This window comes from Lepeophtheirus salmonis, chromosome 12 (assembly GCF_016086655.4).
Source record: "Lepeophtheirus salmonis chromosome 12, UVic_Lsal_1.4, whole genome shotgun sequence".
In the NCBI taxonomy this organism is placed as follows: Eukaryota; Metazoa; Arthropoda; class Copepoda; order Siphonostomatoida; family Caligidae; genus Lepeophtheirus; species Lepeophtheirus salmonis.
Genome location: NC_052142.2, coordinates 2,462,876 through 2,485,771, shown reverse-complemented (window position 1 = coordinate 2,485,771; position 22,896 = coordinate 2,462,876). Strand labels below are relative to the sequence as shown.

The following is a 22,896-nucleotide window of genomic DNA, read 5'->3' as shown; positions in this document are numbered from 1 at the left end:
ACAGTTCCCGGCCAAATATCGCATCCAAGGTAAAATTCCACATTATAAAAATTCAAAATGGAATAACTTAAAAATTCAATTTGATACCGATTCTACACCAACTACCTACGACTTCATACAAATTATTCATACTGGATTTCTGTGTAGAGAAGAACAGAAGTGGAGACGAACCGATCTGCCTGTCGCTCAAACAATCCAACCTTCAGTGAAAAGGTGAACAGTGATACAGCTTGAACGAGTGATGCCATAATGTACTAATAGCTATCTCAAAGCGACATAAAACAATATGTATTGGCAAAGACGGGAAGGCTCAATAAATATCGTAATAAAAAACCGATGTCCCAAAATAGATTCGATGAATTTATACTGTATACACATTTCGCTAACAACAACTATTTTGGAAAGTTTCAATGCTCTTGAAAACCCCTAACAGAACTGCAAAAAAAATGTTTTCAAACTATGCAATAAGTTTACGAAGAAAAAAATGTTATTCGTGATTTTATAGTTGGTTTTAAAATGTGCAAATGGTTCAAGCATGGCGTGTTTATAGAAATAGTGGTATAATTTTAAATTGAAAGAAGAAACAATTTATTTTATTAATTGATTTTAGATGAGTATGTACAAAACTCCTGCTAACAAATTATGGTGAAAATATTAACACCAAACTTAAAACAGTAAACAGATATTTCTTCTGTACGTTACGATAATGTAGTGCATCTAATTGTCAAAATAAATAAACGAAATGCTTGTGCATCTTGTTTGTCAAGATACATATATAGATGCAAAAACTATGACACAGGTTTTTGTGCTAATTGTTTTGAAAAATACCATATTCAACACTTGTAAATAGTATGTAAACACGTATTTTTTATACATATTTATCGTAACAAAGTTAACTTGGAATAAAAGAATACGAAAATTAGTTATAACCCTATTTATTATCATAGCATCATTTTAATTTATAGGTAAAAATATTTTTGTTGGAGATCTTTCCAAGTGTACGCATCAACAGCACAAGTGACACTTTTGATGAAAAAATGATTTTGAATATTAATAAACGTACTAATAGAAGCTATTTTAGAAAATTTCATAAAAAAATTCAAACGATTTCTACACTCGGGAAGTAATGGGTTAAAGAGGATTGTTAATGTCAACCTACGTGTTTCCAGAAAATGTGTGAACTCTCCATGTAGATAGTGCTCGCTGGATTGATGTAACGAAGAGTGACGAAAATCTTCCTTTTAGTCCCGGTGAAGAATTATAATTAAATTTCCATTGATCGGAGTAATCAGTAACGTATTTGTTTCTCTATGACGTAACGGTATTAATAGCCTTATAACGATATGGTTCAAACTTGTGAGTAAATCACACTTATTCCAACATTAAACCGATAAAACCGTTCCAATTTCATCCTTATCTTCTCTTTTATTTAATTTCCTTTCACTTTTTTTTTCTTGAAGAATAAGAAACCATGAAATATTTGGATTTACAAGAAAAAAATCATAAGATTATACTTGATTTTTTTTAAAAGGGAGGTTTTGTCAAAAGGTCCTCAAAAAATAGGAGCTATTATAGTAAAAATGGACTGAAGGATAATAATAATAAAAAGGAAGAATAAATGCGTACTAAATTGTGAGTAGACACTTCAGTGAACGCTCTTTTAAGAAAATTCTAAATGACTTTGATAATCTTATAAAAAATGCATCGCCCAATCTTGAATCTTTGCAACAGAAAATGCTAATCTTTATAACTACGAAATATTCATTAAGAAAATACCTAAAAAAAATCATCCGGATGATATTCCCGCCATAAGTGAAATATTATCTAAGATAGAAGAAGAACCTTCGTGTTAGATTAAATGAAAAATCAGTTATTTATTTGTTTCGGGATATTTATCTAAATCGCAGTTCTCTAGATTTAAATGCACCTACTGTTATGAACAACCTGTGGATTCAAAGGATATCTTACCATAACATTCGATGAATTAGTGGAGAATTATGGCAAAACTAAAATACTAGACCAAATAAGCCAAGGAGGACTCTATTCCGTTAGTAACGTCACGTTTTCTCTTGTAGTTCAAATACATAATGTCTACAGAAAATATCAAAGCTATTATTTTTTCAATGCCAAAATCTTTAAAGTGTATTTTCTCAAATTTATTGGATTAAAATTCTTTGTGAAGATATTCAAGGAGATCATAAATACTTAAATAGAAATTTTAAGTCATTTCTATTTAAGTGTTTGACGTAATAACAAAAATTGATTTAAAAACTTTTTTTTTAAATCAATAAAGAAACATCTATAAATTGTGTGGTTCTTTTTTTAATATAATTCTTCTCCTGCTGACTAACATGGCTTGTTCTCCTTAATAAGAAAAGAGGTCACATAGGTGGGCTATGACTCCTAAATAATAACTTGAACCAGCTTTCATATTAAAAATTATATGTATATGTTTATAAAATTGTATAGGATGAAGATTATTTATGACCAATGGCCTCAGCCATACTGTGAAAAATTCGTGAGCATTCCAAATTGTTTAAGAGTTCCGTGCTCTTAGCAAGATAAACTATTCTTTTCAATTTACACTCACTACGTCTCTAATAATTACTTCCTTTTTACAAATTTAGAAAAGAGTAGGACGCATTTCCTCTGTAGGCTGTCCTTCTTTATGTGGCATATCTAACTTCTAACTTAATTAAACCCCAACTTGTTTTCAAGATAAAGATAAAATCTACTATAAACTTGCATTTGATATATGATTATTTTTTTCTATCGTGAAAACAATCTATAATTGTATGCTCTAACATTTCCTTATCTCTATTTGTCTTTTACATTGAAGGTAATATACTTTGAAATATTGGTTTTTTTTTTCCATAAAATTATTAAATATTTGATCAATTGTTACTAATAAATAGTTATATTTAATATAAAAAGGAAATTGAATTTAAAAATTTCCTAATTTTTTAATCGAATGTTAATCAACAATAAATATTTTTATAGTATAAAAACTAAATTGTTTTTAATCGAATCAAAAATTTCATTTTTATCATTTTTTCTGGTTTTATCCCACATTTGTGTTATATCAAACAGAAGCCTACAATCAGGAGTTCCACATGTATCTAACTGTAGGAGTCCATCTATTCAATTCATAGCTGCTAAAAGACTTAAATTTGACAGCATTTAAATTAAGTAAACATAAATGATCTTATAGATCACTTTAGTATCATACAAATTTCTAAATAAAAACTGTTTAATTGATGTGAGGAAAATATATTTTTCAAATGATACTAAAATAAACCGGTAAGCGTCCTTTTCAAATTGTTTTGCTGTACTGACTGCTGTTCAAGCTAAATAGAAGGATTGTTTTTGTGATGTGAGAGCCAGTATGAAAAGTTTAAATCTTAACTACGAAGCATTTTGATAAACAGATCCGCATCCACCCCCTTCTTAGGATTTCATATTTTTTTCCATTTTGATATGACTTCTAATCCTTCTTCGACTTCATGTTCAAGGAATCTCGCCTCTTTGTGACTCCTTCAGTGGATATCATCTTCTTAATAGAAGAATCGTCGTATAATTCTTAAATAAGAAATAGGGATTTCTATAAAAAGACAGAATAATCGACTTAAACCGAGAAAGTTATCATCCTCCATCCACATTCATTGAAATTTATAGCCTATTCCTTTATATCTGAATTTTGTTGTCAACCATTTCCTAAAGCTAAACATCTGATATCCTAGATGAAAATATAGGGAATTTGGTTACAAGCTGTAGATTAGTATGTTGAATAACTCGATTAAGTAAAGGAATTCATTAATGCTCTTAGTGACAACAATATTTATATCATATTCGTTAATGTAATTTTTATCTTATATTCTACTTATACTTTTCTTCATATTTCAATTTTTTATTAAATATTGTTGCTTAAAATAATTAATTTTGCCAGGGCTGGATTATTATCAAAAAAACTTATTGAAAAAACTAATATTAAGACTATGTTGATGTTATGCAATAAAAATGAAGTAATCATATAAAAAACATGAATTTTATGATATCGTTTTATCTCACAAAACAGGCACATCCAGCCTTTTATTTTATTCAATTAGAATGGTAGTTTCTGGAAGAAGATGTATGACTTGATATTAACCAATTTAGCATATTTTATGTTATCGTTGGGATTTGAAACTTAAAGGGCTCATTGTTACACCACGCCCATTCAATCAAACTTTCTTGAGTATATTGGAGGAATAAACCAACGAAAAAGGCTCATTGTAACAACACACCCAGTCAATAAGACTTCTTTGAGTGTATTAGAAGAAGAGACTGTAGCGTGGTAATTGATGCTGAAAGAGGTCATTATATAATCATTCGCGTGAACCTTGAAGCATAAAAGACTCATTGTAACACCACACATATTCAGTTTGACTTCTTTGAGTATATTAGAAGAAGGGATTTTAGTGTGGTATTTGAAGCTTTATGGGATAATTATAAAAGCATGCGCGGGGGCTTAGAAGGTTCAAGAGCTCCTTGTAATATCTATTTTTTTTTATTTTTTGTTTTTGTAGATATCGTCAGTTGTGTTAAAGACGGATGAACTGATAATTAAAAATAATATAGCTTATTGAACGAAATTTTGAAAGTAATCAAGCTATTCAATTCAAACACCGTCAATAAGACACTAAATATCAATTATGAAAATTATTTTATTTGAAAGCTCAAATAATAATTCAAACTTTAATTATTCTTTATATATTATAAAAAAGAATAAAAAATAAATAAATGATGAAAATTACTCAACCCCAAGATCGCTTGAAAGTCCAAAACCTTGGTATATATTTCAGGTATAGGATTACAATAAGATCAATTAAACAATTTAAAATGTAATCTTATAATATAAAACTTTATACTTTTCAATTTCTCACACGTGTTCTCCATATTACATAATACAATATAATAATAATAATGTGAGATGCTCTCTGACGTGAGAGCGTCGTAATATTAGGGAAGAGGCATAGCTCACGAGCCGAGCTCTTAACATCTATCATCACATCAAGAAAATAACATGACCAAGTTAACTTCGGAGGAACAAATAACTGTCGAAAAAGAAATTAAAACTCTCCGTCCATTGTGGACAAAAGAGATTGAAAAAGATTATCAATCCTCAAATGCATGGGGAAAACATAGAACTTAAAGTCAATTCAGGAATGGCTGTTGTCAACAAAAAGTATGGCGAAAGTGGTGCATGTTAAAAATATTTAAGACGGAGTCTTTAACATCTACACAGTTGTTAAAACAAGCCGCAAGAACTTTAAAAAATACAGAAAGTAAAGAAAAAGCTGATAAAAGTGCAGAACTAGAGACTAGACTCACGAAAAAACTTCTAACAAACTAGAAAAAGGGATAATTTAAAAGAATTGAGACAGCTTTTCTCTTTGTAACCCCCAACTGGTTTAAATTAAATTAAGATCCTACCCCAAAAAAGTATATTGAAATAATAGAAGAGTTTGACACTCTCCTTACGAGATTGTAGATGGAACTCAATTTCAGACCTGTATTGTAGAGAAGAGTAGCTCAAAAAGGACTAGATTATTCGGTGAATGAATTTCTGACAGTTTTTCTTCGGAAGAAGAATATTATACAATTTTATGAAAAATTCAAGAGCGAACCAGAAGACTTGAATTTCTATATAAAATTTGATATTTGCAAAAACAACTTGGGATTATCTTTCCAAAGATAAGAGAGATATGTCAGGATAAAGTAACAAAATCATTTATCAAAAATTAAAAGACTGTCTTGATGAAACATCCATATCGTTAGTTTGGGTCTTTCAGAGTCATCCGATTTTTCGAATGAGGAAGCAATTTAATAACTTACTTAGGCTTATGAAGATCATATTATGTTGGCTAGCTGTTACCTTAAAAAAACAATAGATGCCAGATAAGATGGAGTTACCATGGCGAACGCTATGCCAAGTTCAGCAATTGAGTTGGGGAAGACGTTAAGGAAGACATATGAAAATTATTAAAAGGTGACCATTAAACATATTAAACCATGTATGGAAAGATAAAGTAAAATAATTATTTAATATAAATCTAAAAATATATTATACAACATGGTAAAACTGTCGTGGAGGTCGGACAACCTTACAACCTGTCTGTCTATTCCAAATCCGAGTTATGAATTCAGGAGAAACATCGGCAATTTTTTTTAATCAATATTTTTATCGAAGACCCGAATAATGAATTGAAAAGAAATTAACTTAGACACCCCACAAATTATAGAGTGATCTGGGGCATAGTTTGGCAATACTGGCAATACATGGTGTATGTTATAAACATTACCGTATTGTTTATCTGAAGTTACACTTCCTCGAAAGATCTACAGCCTTACAACCTGAGTGCCTATCAATTCTAGTCGAAATTGAGTAGGATAGGCAAAGACACAGAGGCAGAAAATGTCATATTCTCACGAATCTGTCTAGGGGGGCGGCGGTATGTTGAAATTTGTGTTTTTTGTATATCTGGCTACCTATTAGCAACCTTAATTTACTTCACCTATTTTTATCTTAAAAAAGTGAGATGATTTTTTCTGTTTTTTTTTATTTATTATTAAAATATTATGAAATAAAGAACTCTAAACCGATATTCGTGTATAATTATTGTCTAGTGTTTTATTATAGAGTAAGTAATGCAGTCCATTAATTTCATTATCCTTGGTTATTGAGAGATGCCTAAATCCTCACACTCCAATCCATTGAAATTTAATTATGATTCATTGCCAGGAATTAAATAAATCTTTTCATTGCTCTTCGTTACATCCATCCAGGGAGTACTATATACATGAAGAGTTCACTGATTTTCTAGAAACACGTAAGCTGAGATTAAAAATCCTCATTAGTATTTCTACGTGGCTAAAAAACTCTTTGAGTTTATCATATTATGGTTATGGGTAGTGATTTAATTAATTATTCGACCAAAAGACTTCATATTTGTGGATCTATCTCATGTATTCATGAGAAACCTTAGTTTACCTAGAAGAATCCCTGTATTCGTCTTCTAGCTACAGTTTTCCTACTTCTTCGAAAAGAGTTCCAAGATGACTTTCGACTGTCTCTTCTAATCTTAATTTAGATAGTAATGTAAAATAACATTGAACTTCGAAATAGATTTCCTTAGTGACCGAGGTGCAACTCATGAAGAAAGGGAAGAGTTCTTATTGTTTTAGATGATTTTTAAGAAAATAAAAATATAGTTCATTCACTCCTTGTCACGTAGTGACGCATGATTAAAATAAGGAGTTTTAGAAACGGTAATAACTGGCCATGATTAATTTGAGGATTTTGTGTTTATAATTATTCATTGAAGCCTTACAACATTACTTACGAAAAATTAAATTAGTATGTGTATACCTGAAAATTGGCCAATTTAAAAAAAACTTAAATATTTTACATATGATATCATCATATATGTATTAAATTATAAAATTCTATGAATAAAAAATAAGCAAAATGGATAAGTATGAGTCAAGAGTATCTAATTCAGAAATGCTTGGAAATTTTCAGAAAAATATTTAAACATCAATATTTCCTTTTATTGCAGAAGTATTTTTATTTCTATAAAATGATTGAAAATTATATTTTTTTAGCCACGTAGAAATATTAAGCAGGATTGTTAATGTCAATCTATGCGTTTCCAGAAAATGTGGGAACTTTCCTTGTATGTAGTGCCCTTGGTTAGATGTAACAAAGAGTGACAAAAAGATTCTTTTAATTCCCGGCCAAGAATCTTAATTAAATTTCAATAGATTAGAGTAATCTGTAATGGTATTGTTTTGCTTCTATGTCTTTTATATGACGTAACAGTAATAATTGCCGTGTAATGATATGGTTCGAACTTGTTACTAAATCATACTGATTTGAACGTTAAGCTGATGAAATTAAGTATTTCCATTTCATCCGCACCTTATCTTTATTCTAATTTGCCATATTTATTTTTTTCTTGAAAGAGAAGAAATCATCAGAAAATACTTGAATTTATTAAAAAGGAAAGGTTTTGGGTCAAAGGGTCCTAAAAAAAAGGAAAATTCTAGTAAAGATGGACTGAATGCTAATATTAAAAAAAAAAGGAAGAAGACATGCCAGCGAAATTGTGCGTAAGCACTTATGTGACACTACCTTTACTCTATATTAATTGGCTATGATTGAAGCTCTATATTTGACCATTTTGTGTTCATTATTATTCAATAATATTCAATGGAGGAATCGCTTGCTTTGTGATCATTCCTTCGCCATTAAAGAAACATAGTTGACTTACAGTACAACAACTTTTTCCCATCTCTGTAATTAAGGATTAATAAAACGTTTCGTATAAGGCATTATAATAAAAAAATATATACTTTTTCCAAGATATGTGCAATGTCATTTAATTTGATACGCTATCGACATCAAAGATTAAAGTCCTAAGGAGCAATAGAGCCGACCCTAATACTAGACCCATGAATTCGGGATCGCCACAACATTAGTTACCAAACTTTTACTTATATTTTTTATAATTACACTCGCCGGGATTTCGACGTTTTGACATCTCAAATAATTTATTTCCATTTTTTATATTTAGGTTATTCTCCTAAATATATATCTAATTGTCTTATTTCATTATTCATGTGCACCATAAAATATTTGAATTTATCAGTCTTGTTTCTGACGTTGTGTTTTATTTTATTTCATAGAAAAAAATATATTGGCTACAAAATGATTCTTCATTGGGCAAAAAGAACCAGAAAACGTTTGAAAGTTGTACGTATGTCCATAATTTTGGTAGTTTTAACTATGTTCGTTTTAATATTATATGGAAATAATATATTATTTGAAACTGATCATGAAGTATCGAAATTTAGAAGTTCTTATATCCCTCCTGAAGTAATTGAATTTGAATCTAATTTTGTTCCAAATGCTGGTTTTATGGGCAAACCTTATTATATTTCGTCTCAAACTAAGGAAGAAATTGATGCGGTAGTGAAAAAATATGCATTTAATAAAGTAGCAAGCGATCAAATCAATGTTAAACGAATTTTACCTGACTTTCGGTATAATGAATGCCTAAAAATTAAATATAATGAAACTAATTTACCTTCCACGTCTATAATATTAATATTCAATGGAGAAGCCTTATCTGTCCTTCTCCGCACAATATGGAGCATTATCACTCAAACTCCACCAAGTTTATTGAAAGAAATAATATTAATTGACGACGGCAGTCAAACTAGAGAAATGAAAGAAATGTTACCTATGTATATGAAATCTCGTTTTCCGAAAAAAAGTGAAACTTCATAGACTCAAATTCCAAAAAGGATTGATATTTGCAAGAATAGCAGGTGCTGAATTTGCAACGGGAGAAGTCATAACTTTTCTAGGTACTTTTTATAATAATTATATGTATAAATGTATTTTACTGTCATTAAGGTTACAACAATATGTTAAGTTTTTTTAATGAATTTATTTCTTTAGAAAAGTTACATTCAAAAAAAAAAATATATAATTCAACATTCTAGTTTAAAATAAATTCCCTAAACCAAAGTATTTCATCCCAAAAAGTTGATATATATGATTTTTGTTAACAATTCATTTTCAACAAAAATCTCCTTATAATAAATTTCTATGCAAATAAATAAACAAAACAAAGCCATAAAATAGCTAAAAATTTTATAAAAAAGAATGAGCAATAATATTTAAATAAAAGCATGAACGAATAATTATTATGTAGATCCGGAATAAGTTTTTAATTTCTTATAAATGTGCATTAAACTGCGCAAGAATTTTAAGCTTATATCTGGCAATGAGTGATAGTAGTTTAATATGTCCTCAGCATAGTCCCATGAAGACTGATGCACCCTTGGAATCCTCACGGAGAAGGCAAAATATCGTGCTGCGATCAGAATAGCTCTGATTTCTTTGACTCGGATAGGCTCCACTACTGCCAACTTCTCTGCAATCATACTTCTACAGCTTGATAAGGAAAACACCATAGCTATTTTTTTTGTTGGTGCACTTTGAATTTTTAAGGAGATTCCAAATAAAATTAAAGGCGTTATAAATCTTCTGTTATTACAGCAATTTTCAGTGTAATAAAATTTCTCGAAATCGGGAGTGTCGGCAACTCTCAAACGAATACATAACAGTGTTGAACATTTTGCCGCAAACCCTACAGGGAGTATTGAAAAATAGACAACTTGAGGATATTTGAAATAGGTAGTAAATTGCTTTCCATCCCTGATTTCATATATGGAACTCGTGATCCTCTTCTTGCCGGTTTTAGATCAATTCAAACAATTTAAGTATTCATCAATTTTATCCACTTTTTGTAAAAGCTGTAGGGAAAATTCTTCCTTAAGTGCAACGGAATTGGAGTGAGATAGATGATTGCAGCTCTTTTCAGTTGAAACAAAAAAAATCCACCATTGAAAAAAGAATTATGTTAAAGATCCGTGTTAATGAACCGTGATTATATTCTTAGATAATGCTGTTCAATCCAACTTTTTTGGGTCTTTGAGATTTAAGAAAAAAACAACTTTTTATTACTACTCTGACGTACAATGTCAATAGTAAAAGAGGATAAAAAGACATGTCCCCCTTTCCAAATGATTCTCTAGAGAGCTCCCCCTAGAATGAGAAAATTCATCGATTTTGTTATTACTAAAATCAGTTCCTAGCATTAAAAAAATGTGGGCAAGATGGGACGAAATAAATGTGCACAACTCAGACTCTGAGTTTCTTGAAAGGTCAATTATAATCTTTTGATAAATTTTCTGAATAATTCTAGAGAGTAAAGAAAAACCTCTTCCTAAATTACTTTTGAGTTTTTTATTGAATCAATGTAGTTTCGATGAAAAAGCTTTCTTGAGCCAGCAATTTTCTTCGTCAATTACCCTTTTGGCTAACCATGGAATCGATGTTGCCTTATAAAGAGTCACAGGAAGAATTTGGTAATTAAAGAGGTCAATTCTTTTTTGTAGATTAAATTTCTTCCATTTGTTAATGGATTTTTTTTTTAGGTCAGTCTGGTTTGCATAGAAGGCGCCCTTACATTCCTGCTTCATTCCTAAAATATCGATACTTGTTTTGATAGAGCAATCAGCTATTTTAAGTCCTTCAAAGGGATCCCATTTACTCATTTATAATGGTATCCCCAAGATCTTTAATCCCTGCAGTGAAAAGTTGTGTAGCTGAAGGACAATACTAGCGACAACTTTTCTTTAAAACTATTGGATCACTTTCCAAATCATTTAATGCATTTGTCGACGTACCATTGAACAGAAGAGCTTTAATTGGGTTAAAAAATCAACAGACAATTGGAATTATTGCAACAAAGCTCGCCTTATTTTCTATACTCTCAATTCCAGTTTGAATATTTCTTGATATGTCTGAAATCCTCTTCCCCGTCAGGAATTATTTCTGTTCCAGACCGAGCTTATAACTTAAAATTGGCTCCATTTCGGTGTAGAATACCAGACAGGATTCTATACCTTTCATTAAGAGCAGTAATTGGTATCCAGTTACTGGCATCCGTAGGCGAACCTTTCTGGGAAACCAAGGGTATCCTGCCTTTCGTCTACGACTTCCGAGGATGTGGATATATTTCCATGGACTTCCCTATCTCAAACAGATAAGGAACAACACCATCATCGCTTGGGAGACTGAAAGCGTCTTTTAAGTCCATAACATTGGAAAATAATTTTAATAAGCTTATGATCTGAATCAGGACAAGGCCGGTAAAAAGTGTTTTTAGTTTTGGATAAAAGAGATGAAGAGTCATGGGGCAAATCGATTAGGGAAGTCTTCTGGTCAATTCTCCAGGACACAATGTCTTCTGGCCTCAAAATTCTAATTATGTCATTGAAACTCAGTTCGATTATAAGTTTAAATAAAGCTTTTTGATTGGGGTACCGAGAATTTGTATTGTATAAGTCAACATTTAAATCTCCAATGATCAATATAGGATAAAAGTCATTCTTACATACATTTATAATAGATTGAACGAAGGTGGGACATTTCACAGTAGGTCCATATGTGTTAATTACATAAAAACCACCACTTTTTGTTGGAATAAAAATTTTATTCCAGTCACAACACTTGATAATTCTTTAACACATTTGGGTTCTTCGATTCATTTTTAAATTAGAGAAAGTATTCCCCCATCCAAACATCAATACAGTAAAAAAGTAAAGATAATAATGAGGAATACAAATAGAACATCTCAAAGTACAAGATGCTGATGTAGGAGCTTTAACATCTTTAAAGGCATATAATTTCAGGTGTATCACAAAATAAACTTTTCATTACGGCGTCACGGGAAATACGGGTTTTTCCTCCTCTTGTGTTTAATAAAATAACTTTACCAACTCCCACACTAATTCCTGACTCCTAGAGATCGATTGAATAAAAAAATCTTCAATTTTTGTCTGCGTTTTAAACAACATCAATATGATAAACGATTAAAATTTGCGAAATTAATTTTTCGTAATTTTATTAGGCTTTTGATCTCTTTGCGTAGATAAGCCTGAACTTGGAGAAGCTCTTTTGAGACAAATCAAAACCTTGTCCGTGCTAATAGAATAAGATTAGGATTTACAGGAGGCTTTGAAGGTTTACGAAGTTGTATTGCAACTCGTGTATCACCTTATCCCTTGCCGATAGTATTAAAAGGAATGTTGCTACAAATTGAAGCATCCACAGTATTATCTTCACCTGATCTTTTTCCGGTGAAGTTTATATTATCCCCATCGCTGCATTCATTGTTCGTACATGGAAAAATCTGAAACCCTTCAACCTCGAGCGTTTCTTCTGTACTTTTATATATAAATTCGGGATAGACGCCATATTGAGTATTAGTTTTCTCAGTATTGTCTTCACAATTGACCATCTCAGAGGGACTTAATCATTTTCACCATTGATTTCACTAGGATTGTCCCTTGCCAGATCCATTTCTTCCACCATTAATAAGTACATCGTTACGCTTTCAATTTTATCTTCTTCCTTCATTTCAACTTTCGCTTCTAAGCTCCTTTGAACTTCACACCTCCATGCGCAATCTCCGTTACTGTGTCACCTTACATATCCCTACCAATGTATCCATCTTCGACACCCTGGATACCTCCAGGTGCCTTAGTACACCTATTTCTTGCAATTGTTTGCTTCATATTCATGAAACTTAACTCTACTATTACTACAGTCATGTTTTGTGTGACCTTAATTAAAACCATTCTGACATTGCAGACTGGATCCCCTAAATTTGAGCCTAACAAGGCATCCCTGAAAAGCAATTAGCTGTGGAATTTTAGCTGGATATACAACTATTTCTACAATGTAATCTCCATCCCTCCAAACATCTTTGTATTCCTTGTATTTTTTTTTTTTAACCAATCCATTGATTGAGTTTTTTTTCTGTTTTTTTTTTTGGGGGGGTTAATGATCGACTACTTGTCCCAGTTGTTTCAACCAATTAACAGCTCTTAACTAATCGATTTATTTTGAATACGTTAACCATTGTGACCGTATTTTATAGCTTTTTTTAAATATTTGAGGTGCTTAATACTTACCCTTAAGAACATAACCCCAATCTAGATATTGAAATTTATATGTTTTATGTCGAGTAGAGAAATACTTTCTACATAATATAGTATACTTTGTGGACTTATTGTTTTTATATTCTGTTTTATTTAATTTTCCTAATGAATCTCTTTTTTTGTCCAAACACTTTTACTTTTGATTGAAATATGTATATATTGGAAATACAGGCTATTTAATTCAATATTAATTTTGTGTGTGCTATTAAGGTAGTCCAAGTTTCATAGAAATAAAAGGTTAGACCATCATGTAATCGGGCTTGCTAGAATTTTCAATTGATGTATCGTACCGACTGCTGGTCAAGACACACAGATTTTGACAAAACACGCAAGAACTCATACTCTATGACGTCACTATTGGTAGAATTTTCAATTTAATGTATCGTACCGACTGCTGGGCAAGAAAAACAGATTTTGACAACACACGCAGCCACTAATACCCTTTGACGTAAATATTAAAAAGCGTGGAGGAAGTCAAACATCAGTCGTACACGCCTTATGGTATTACCTTGTATTTCTGTTAACCTTGGTGTAGTCTGACGTTACATAACAGATACAAGCGACAAACATATCATTGAAGAAAAAAAATATATCGCCTAGAATTCTCTTCGGTTAAAAATTGTTTTCTGTAATTTTTTTAAAATCTTTTAACTCGCATCATTGATGGAATTTAATTTTTGTTGGGAAAAATTATAGCGTTTTTCTCCTTGTATTCTACAAAAGTCCCTTTGCATGTCGTTTTTTTGGTCAGGGGTGTGTGAATGAACATGTTTTTTGTTCCATTATTATTTAAAACGCTTTGTCTCCTCTTTCCTTAGCCCTATATGTAACAGTATTTTTTTTCATTTGCCCTTTCAGTTGAATTTGGATATGTAAAGCGTCTTTTGATTTTTGTTCTATGTTGTACTTGAAGCTATATTATTGCACCACATTATATTCTTAATTTTAGTATAGTGTCTATTGAGCATGTTTGCAAAGGTAAATAAAAATAAGACTATAAGACTATGAGATCTACGAATGATTTTGTTTTCTAACTTCTGAAATGACACTGGTCCAAATAGGGATAAAATCTCTTTATAGTATTCCAAAGCTATAAACCAAGTAGCAAAACGAAGAATACGATATCAATATTTTACAAATAAAATCATTGATTTTTGTGTGTGGGAGTAGCAATGAGTTTACTTGAATATTAATCTATAAATAACTATGCAATCTCCATGAATTCACCCTTTTAACTGAATTAACAAGGTGAATTCTGGGGAAGGAAGAAGAAGTTGCATAAGTCCTGAGGGGAAAGGATAGAAACAGTACAACACAGGGAAGGTAATAACGAGAACCAATTTAATATAATAGAGTTGTGTATTCACCGGAGTTTACTCACAAACTGAGATTGTTCATGGTCATGATATTAAAACACATAAAAGCGTAATACATAAAATATCAACCAGACTAGAACATTAGGCAAGGACACAACAAGTACAGCCAGGAATCTAGCTAGCTACTGTGTTTTGCCAATTTGTTTTAAAGCTTTAGTGTAGTCCTACATCTAGCAGGAAATATTTAAAAAAACCCATATATATTCATTACAGCTGGATTAGCTGTTATTTTGAGATTATTTAAGTGAATTTGTTACAAGAATGATAATATTTATTGCCTTAATCCTGTAAAATTCCTTTCAATGAATTTCTTGGAAAAGAAGCCATTTCAAGGCGAAAAAAACCTAGCAATTGCCTCCCTTTTGTTAGCTAAGAACAGAATACAACCGTTCTCTTTTTTTTTCAAACAACCTTTTGCAGAATTGGTATCTGAATTCAGAAAAATTAATATTAAAAAAAAGAATCGGCAAACAGCTGCAATCTTTAATTTAAAAAAAGAAGATTCTCCTTATAAAGCGATAAGACCTGTTACACAAGAAAAGTATACAGATTTGAAATCGCTTATGACATTAATACATACTGTTAACAAACAGTTCTTAAAGAATCTCCCAGTTCAAAATGATCGGGAAAAACTGTTCCAAGTAAATATTGCAATGAGCTCATTGGAGACGATGAGATATGTTATGCTTATGTTTTTAATGTATTATGATTTTTGTATTCCCTTTTATTAATATTTATATCGTCTTAATAAAAAAATTATTACCTATTTAGTAACCATGAAGCATTAAATATAATAATAAAGGACTGGAATTAATACCTAATGTACAAATTCTTTAACTGCAATGAGATAAAAAAATAGATTCAGGGAAAAAGATTTTAGAGTAAAAATAACCAAGTTGATTGCTCTTTCATGTTGTGCTTGTAAAAAAGAACAACATCACAATTAAAATATTTACCAATATGTGGGTAAACATTGCTATGTATAAATGAAGATAATAAAATGAATATAAATATAAATGATTTAATTTAGTTTAATAAGCCTCAACGCCAAATGTCATTATCTATAAATATTTTTCTTCCTGGGCTTGGTCCATTTTAACACTGAATGCCCATATGTGGGTTCACTAAATTGTTTACGTACGCAGACATATATTTTCTCCTGTATTATTGTTATTAATGCATCAGTGCATCTTTACTACTTGTTTTAAAAATGCTGAAAACAAAGTGGAATCATCCCATCAAACAAGTTCGGCAAAACTATTATTATCAAGAAGATTAAAGCAAAAAGTCAAAGTCGTATGACATTTCATTTTCGGCCAAATGATTTTACTCATAAGTAAAATGATTCGAATGCCAGCAGAAAGAAAAAGGAAATCCATGATTGGAAAGTGAAAAAGCCCTGGTTAAAAGAAGAAGACGTTCCTTTCTTACCCTAACTTACCCAGCTATCTTTCCGCTCTGGCTTTTTCAACCATCCACACCTACGGCTAATTGAGGACCGTAGATGATGATGGCTTAGAGAGCCGGAGGTTGCCTCGAGAAGGAGAAATAAATATTATAATTGTCTAGTGAAGCTTTTTTAGTGGCGGAAAAAAATCCTTCCGTTTGAAACTGTCAGCTCCATATTGAAAGGTAATTCATCAATCTGATTACTATTTCTGTTCGTAGTTTCCAATTTTATTTAGATTCACTTAGTGATTCAAAAATGGTATGGGTGAAAATCCCGTTTTCTCTTTCTTCCTTTCTCAAGGGAACAATTCTCTACCCTGCAGATTTCAAGTTATTCAAATTAGACACAAAACTATAGATATTCTCCCATTTTGTGAGGATGAAAATGGACTCCCGGTGTTGGAAAGAGGAATCATTATTGAAGAAAATCGTAGCTTAAATACTTTTCTCTGCGGTTCCATTGTACCTACACATCGTTTGTACCAAGACTTTGCAAATTCCAAGCATTTTGTCTGTTTTGGAAAGTATTCAAACAGAAAAGGAAGAATTTCTGATTAAAGAGGCATTGAGTAACTTGGAATAAAAATGGAATCGCCACAGCTCATAGACAGCACGCTCGAGAGTTATTCTCTTAAACTTGATGTGTGTACGTTCGCACCCCGGTGATTCCTAGAGAAAGAAATATACTAAATGTATATGGATTTCACCTAGGTTCGATGGAGTAATAGTTGTACTATAATGTTAACTTATACTTAATCAGTGCAACTCCATCTAACCAATTAAAGGAACATTAGAGAAGAAGAAAAGAAAAAAAAATCTAAGTGGCCGTTCTTCCTGATGAGAAAAATATTAAGATATAACATGCAATTGAGTAATGCAATTTGGTTCTCAGAGGTAGATCAAATTCCCCATTATTAAAGGTTTATCGGCAGTTCCCAAGACAACTTCTTCTGCGTGCTACATAACTCTAGTTAATTATGTCTGATGTGGGTGTCCGTGTCCAGGAATCATAGTCAAACCAATGAATGGATTTTGAAGATTTTTTAAATTTTTGACTAAAAAAGAACGTAAAATTCTAAGAATTATTTCCGCCACATGTTGGTGTGTATCTTTGCAACCTTTTTAAAAAATGAGATTATAAGGTTTAGAGAAGAAAAAGAAGAGAGAGTAGGACAAAGGATTTTTGACCATAACATGACAGTTGAGGAATGATTGTTGTATTGTTTTCTCAATATTTTCCATCTTACTAACAAAATATATTTTTAATCACAATACAACTTTATTTTGAAAGGGGAAGTTGTTGAGGCTTAAAGATTATAAAATATAACGTTCTTCGAAATAAATTGTCTGTATACGTATCATTTGTACACGAATGATAGATGCAGCAACCAAGTTTAATTCCATGTTAGACTTACTTACTGTCAAATTGAGGATGGACATCGAAGTAATTCATTTTTATGCAATAATTGGATAAGCAGGGGGATTTGTGATGATTTTCTTCCTCCCAAGTCATAACTACTTGTATCAAATGTAATAAAACATTATGACAGCTAAATTGCTCTTTATCAAACATTTTCAAACTTTCAGGATTATCACTTTAATTTTAAATTCTTTTTAGAAGCCAGAATGTCATATTTTCTTAAAAACTCTAGACATGGCCTTCCACTTTGTGCGAAAATTTACAGTTATTATAGTGTAGTCAAAGAAATGTGTTCTTTTACAAATTTCAGTTAATTTCATAACGATGTACGGAGACTACAATTAATCGGAATGGAGTCCCAAACAAAAAGCTTAGAAAATCAAATTTGCTACTCAAGGGGGTGGCTGATGTAGTCTCTAATATAATAAAAGTAGAAAAACTTTGTCTGTTAACATTGTATAGGGATTATGTCCAAAACAAATTAACTTTGTCATTTAATATAAATAATAAGATTTAATTTTACTTGAATTAGGGCTTCTATAAATTCAGTTTAAGTATAAGTTTATGGTGTACTTTTCGGGGTTCTGTAAAAGTTTATTATATACAAAAACTGTTTAAAATTTAAAGATCTTAGCTTAAAAAATGAGACCTACAGATTTAAGAAGTAATCTCTCAAATACAGGTTTTATTCCAAAAGTGCCATTAAATGAAGAGATTTGAGTTGTACTGAAAAATATTAAATGTTTATAAAAAAACAGATAAATATCATTCAGTTAATTTGTTTGTATAAACATAGGTCTTTGAAATGAGGCTCATTTAGTGATTTGACAAAAAATATATTTTGTTTGAGACTAATAAATGAAAGTTACTTTGAAGTTGAAAATGAAAGAATGCATAATTATAAATCAACCTCTTTTGTACAAAGGCTGTTAGTAACCAAAAAATGTTGGAAAGATTTTAGTTTAAAAAAACTTAAGAGTCAGAAAGGCCTACAAAAAAATTGACACTTTATTCTCCAGGGATGTTTTCATTTTTTTAAATAACCTCTAAGTTTTTATTATCGGCAATATCCTTTCTATGTATTGATCATCTACCCTTTTTTCAAATATGATAATTAGAGAAAGAAATAAAAACTTTTTACAGTTGCGTGTAAAATAATAATATCAGTTGGTAGCCTGATTATTCTAAAACCAATTGGATTTGAATTGTGGATGAAAAGGTGGTGAAAGATGTGATTGGGAAACCCTGCTTCAAAAAAGTTTAGGTATCATATTATAGGGTCCCGACAAGGTCAGTAGCGGATCTGGATCCTTAATCTACCCTATCCCTTCCATCTTTTATTTTCACCGTCTGGTACCTAAAACCAATTTTACAGATCCATAAGAAGCCCTTAGCTATTTAGAACTCAGATACAAATGTATTACCCTGGCGATGTAAAAAAAATCATTGGAAAACGTTGCAATTGCTCCAAAAAAAAAAAAAAAAAAAAACCTCAGAAAATTGACTTATTGATTTAAGTTAATTTATTTTTTATAATATATATTGTATTTTCTTTATATATAGGAATATAATGACAAGAACTGAGATCGATTAGCAATATATTGTGGCTTTGCTTCGACTTTGTCGGTTCCGGTTCTAGCATTTCAAGAGCTTGGAACCGCTTGAACCACTGGGACTGCAAACCCGCTAAGGGCACAACTTTGCAAAGCATAGTGAAATATATAATAGCTTGCAGGGAGAACTGAGATTTTTTTTGCTGGGGAAGTCATTCAGTTATTCAAAGTGCTTTCCAGATGTTGAAAAACGGAGCTTTACAGTTCCACAAAGTTTTTACTACAACTGTTATCAGTTATGTATAACGCACTCAAATAAATATTTAACCGAGTGAAAGTGTTGTAAAAATTGTACATCATTTTTTTTGAGTTGATCGGTTGTTCATAGTGTTTTAATAAAAGTAAAATTCATAAAATAAAGATTTTTATAAATGATTTATTCTTTTTTACACTAATAATTGGTGACTACTAGAAAGAATAAAAAGTTAAAATAAGTGAAAGTAAAAAAGATAAAAAGACTTATTGTTAGTTTGATGTAATTTTTCTATGATTTTACTGGCCGACCCACTTGGTATAAGACTAAGATTAAACTGGATTTGGTACTCAAACCAAAGTGAGTTTGACATGTCTGGTATAAACTAAACTTGTTTACGTGGGAGAACACTTTTTTTTTTTGTATAATTTAAGATAAAATAGTAATTAAAATAACGTGATAAATAATTAATTTTTTAAATTTTGCTATGTATTTATCAATTGTCATTAACTTTCATTCTCATATATTTGGTTATTTTACGTCAAAATATAGCTCTGAATCGTAATTATATATTCTAAAAACTTTATTTTTTTGAAAAAGGCTTTTCATGCCTAACTTATGTCTTTTAAAGGTTTTAATTGTCATTTTTATTCTATGGCTTAAATAACATTAATACATATAAGTATCAACCTACAAGCAAAAAAATTGTTACAATGTGTGGTCACTACAATATCAATATTTTTTTTAAAAGTCACTATTTTTTTCATTTTTTTTTGTTATATAATATAAAATTAATTATGAAATAACTCGACATCCCTGTATATTAATATGTTTCAAAGTTCTACGTTTCCCCTCAGATATATGTAACGAAGAAAGACTTCCTTAAATTGTTTTATGGTTAACATTTTAATAAAAATTTTATAGCTTGTCTTTCATTTATATTTTTCTTCAATTATATATAAAATATTAAAGTTATTTTAAAGTTTTTTGTAAAACTTTTTTTTTTGTTGATAGATTCTCATTGCGAAGTTACGAAGGGGTGGATACAGCCTCTACTACAAAGAATTAGTGAAAATAATCATACAGTGGTTATTCCTCAAATTGATTCAATATCAGATAGAACCCTATCTTATCATGGCGTATCTAACGGTAATTATATCAATGTTGGTACTTTCACTTGGTCCGGTCATTTCAGTTGGACATCATATACTGGTAAACGAGAATCTTTTACTGATCCTGTGCCAACGCCGACTATGGCAGGTGGATTGTTTGCTATAAATAGAAAGTTTTTTTGGCACATAGGTGGATATGACAATGGAATGATTGGGTGGGGTGGAGAAAATTTAGAACTTTCGTTTCGTTTGTGGAGATGTCATGGTCGTATAGAGACCATACCTTGTTCTCATGTTGGGCATATTTTTAGATCATTTCATCCATATTTTATACCCAAAGACTCTCACGGTATCAATACTGTACGGATGGCTGAAGTTTGGATGGATGATTACAAAGGATTTTTTTATCTCTATAGAACAGATTTGAGAGAAAAGGCGAAAATAATCGCCAAAGATCTTCGTGATAGACATGAAATTAAAAAAAGATTAGATTGTAAAAGTTTTAAATGGTATTTGGAATCTGTAATTCCAGGAAAATTTAAAATGGCAGATGAAGGAATATATTGGGGGCGTATTCGAAATGTAATGTGGAATGATATTTGTCTTGATCATTTACAAAGAGATAGTGGTCATAATCGTGAAAGTTATGTTATGGGTCAATATCCCTGTCATAGTATTTTAGGGTCAACTCAGTATTTTGTATATTCAAGTAACCATCAATTAAGGAACGAGTTTATGTGTGGAGATGTCTCTAATTTACAAGAGTTCGTAATGAATGCTTGTACTGAAAATAATAATCTAGATCCAACTTGGATATATACAGATAAAAAACAGTTAATACATCAAAAATCTGGGCTTTGTTTAACAGCTGACACTTTTAATGCAGGATCTAACTTACTCATGAAGCTATGCATAGTAAAAACAGACAATGTAGACATAAAAATTCAACAATGGGAATTTGAGTTTAGAAAGTAGAAATTAGACAGTAATTGTTATAAGATCCTTGCTGGATTTTTTTTTTGTGATTTTATTCCACCTTTTAGTCATTATTATTTTCAAGGACATCCTGATATTCAATTAAACAAGGGTCTTTTAACACAAAAATGTATAAATTTTACTCTTTCTTGTTTATGAATTTAATAAATTGATATTATTTTGATCTTACAAAATAACACTCTTGATCTAGATATTGTTTTTAATACTACTTTCTAAAATTTGATAACACCACTCCAAACAACTAGAAAAATTAATTTTAATTTCAAGTTTTTGATTTTCCAGTCAGAAAATGCGATCTTTCACTATCCGTTATTTATATTTTCTGTAATATTTAAAATCAATTTTCATCTACGAGGAAAAAAATACAGTAAACTTACATTTGATAATATTTACATGTCGATGTTATTGTAAAAATGACTTTTTTTTACATTCCTTTACCTTAGTGACGAGCTGTTATGTGGCCATAACGGAAAATAAGATTACCATTTTTCTGTAATTAATCATAATTTTTATCCGTAAGATCTATGATAATTACTGTCACACTAATAAGTTTTGCGTTGTTCTTGCTATGAGATCAACACTTTAGGGGGGAGTTGGTCACCAATCCAACAATTCTACACACCAACCCAGATGCGAACTTAGATTGGGCTACTTCAATTTTCTATCTGTTAAGGACAGAAAAACTAGTTAGGATAAGAAGAAAACTATATACCCTAGACTGGTTCAATATTTGGGAAAGTCCTTAATCTTTAATTAAACTTTGTAATATTGTTCCTTTTAATAAGAAATAATCGCATTTTAATTTCAAGTCAATGAAATCGTAGCATTTGGTAGGATCTGATTGTAATCAAGATTCTTTGAGGCAAAGTATATCAGGGGCATTGTTTTCATGACAAAAGATTGAAAAAAATTATGACGTAATAAGCATAAATATAAAACATTATATAGCCTATGTTGTGTCATGAGTGTCAAATGGCAATATGCTATGCCACACTCAGCTCATTTATCTTCCTTTTGTCAAATCTGTGTGGCGTGGTTGAAAAAAGGATGACTGACATACCTTGTCTTTAAGTATCGTTGTTGCAATGAAACCCATATTTCTATATTTTCCAAAGTT

The 22,896-nt window shown here is 30.7% G+C and overlaps 1 protein-coding gene across 1 annotated transcript; it reads left to right on the top strand.

The window, feature by feature from the left end:
* Window positions 1-2,829: 2,829 nt before the first annotated feature.
* LOC121126717 (probable N-acetylgalactosaminyltransferase 9) lies at window positions 2,830-22,165 on the top strand (the record flags this gene model as incomplete). Its single annotated transcript, XM_040722027.2, has 2 exons — window positions 2,830-2,839; window positions 20,686-22,165. Coding segments are annotated over 2 exons (1,083 nt in total), but the record flags the coding sequence as incomplete, so codon positions are not given.
* Window positions 22,166-22,896: the final 731 nt, after the last annotated feature.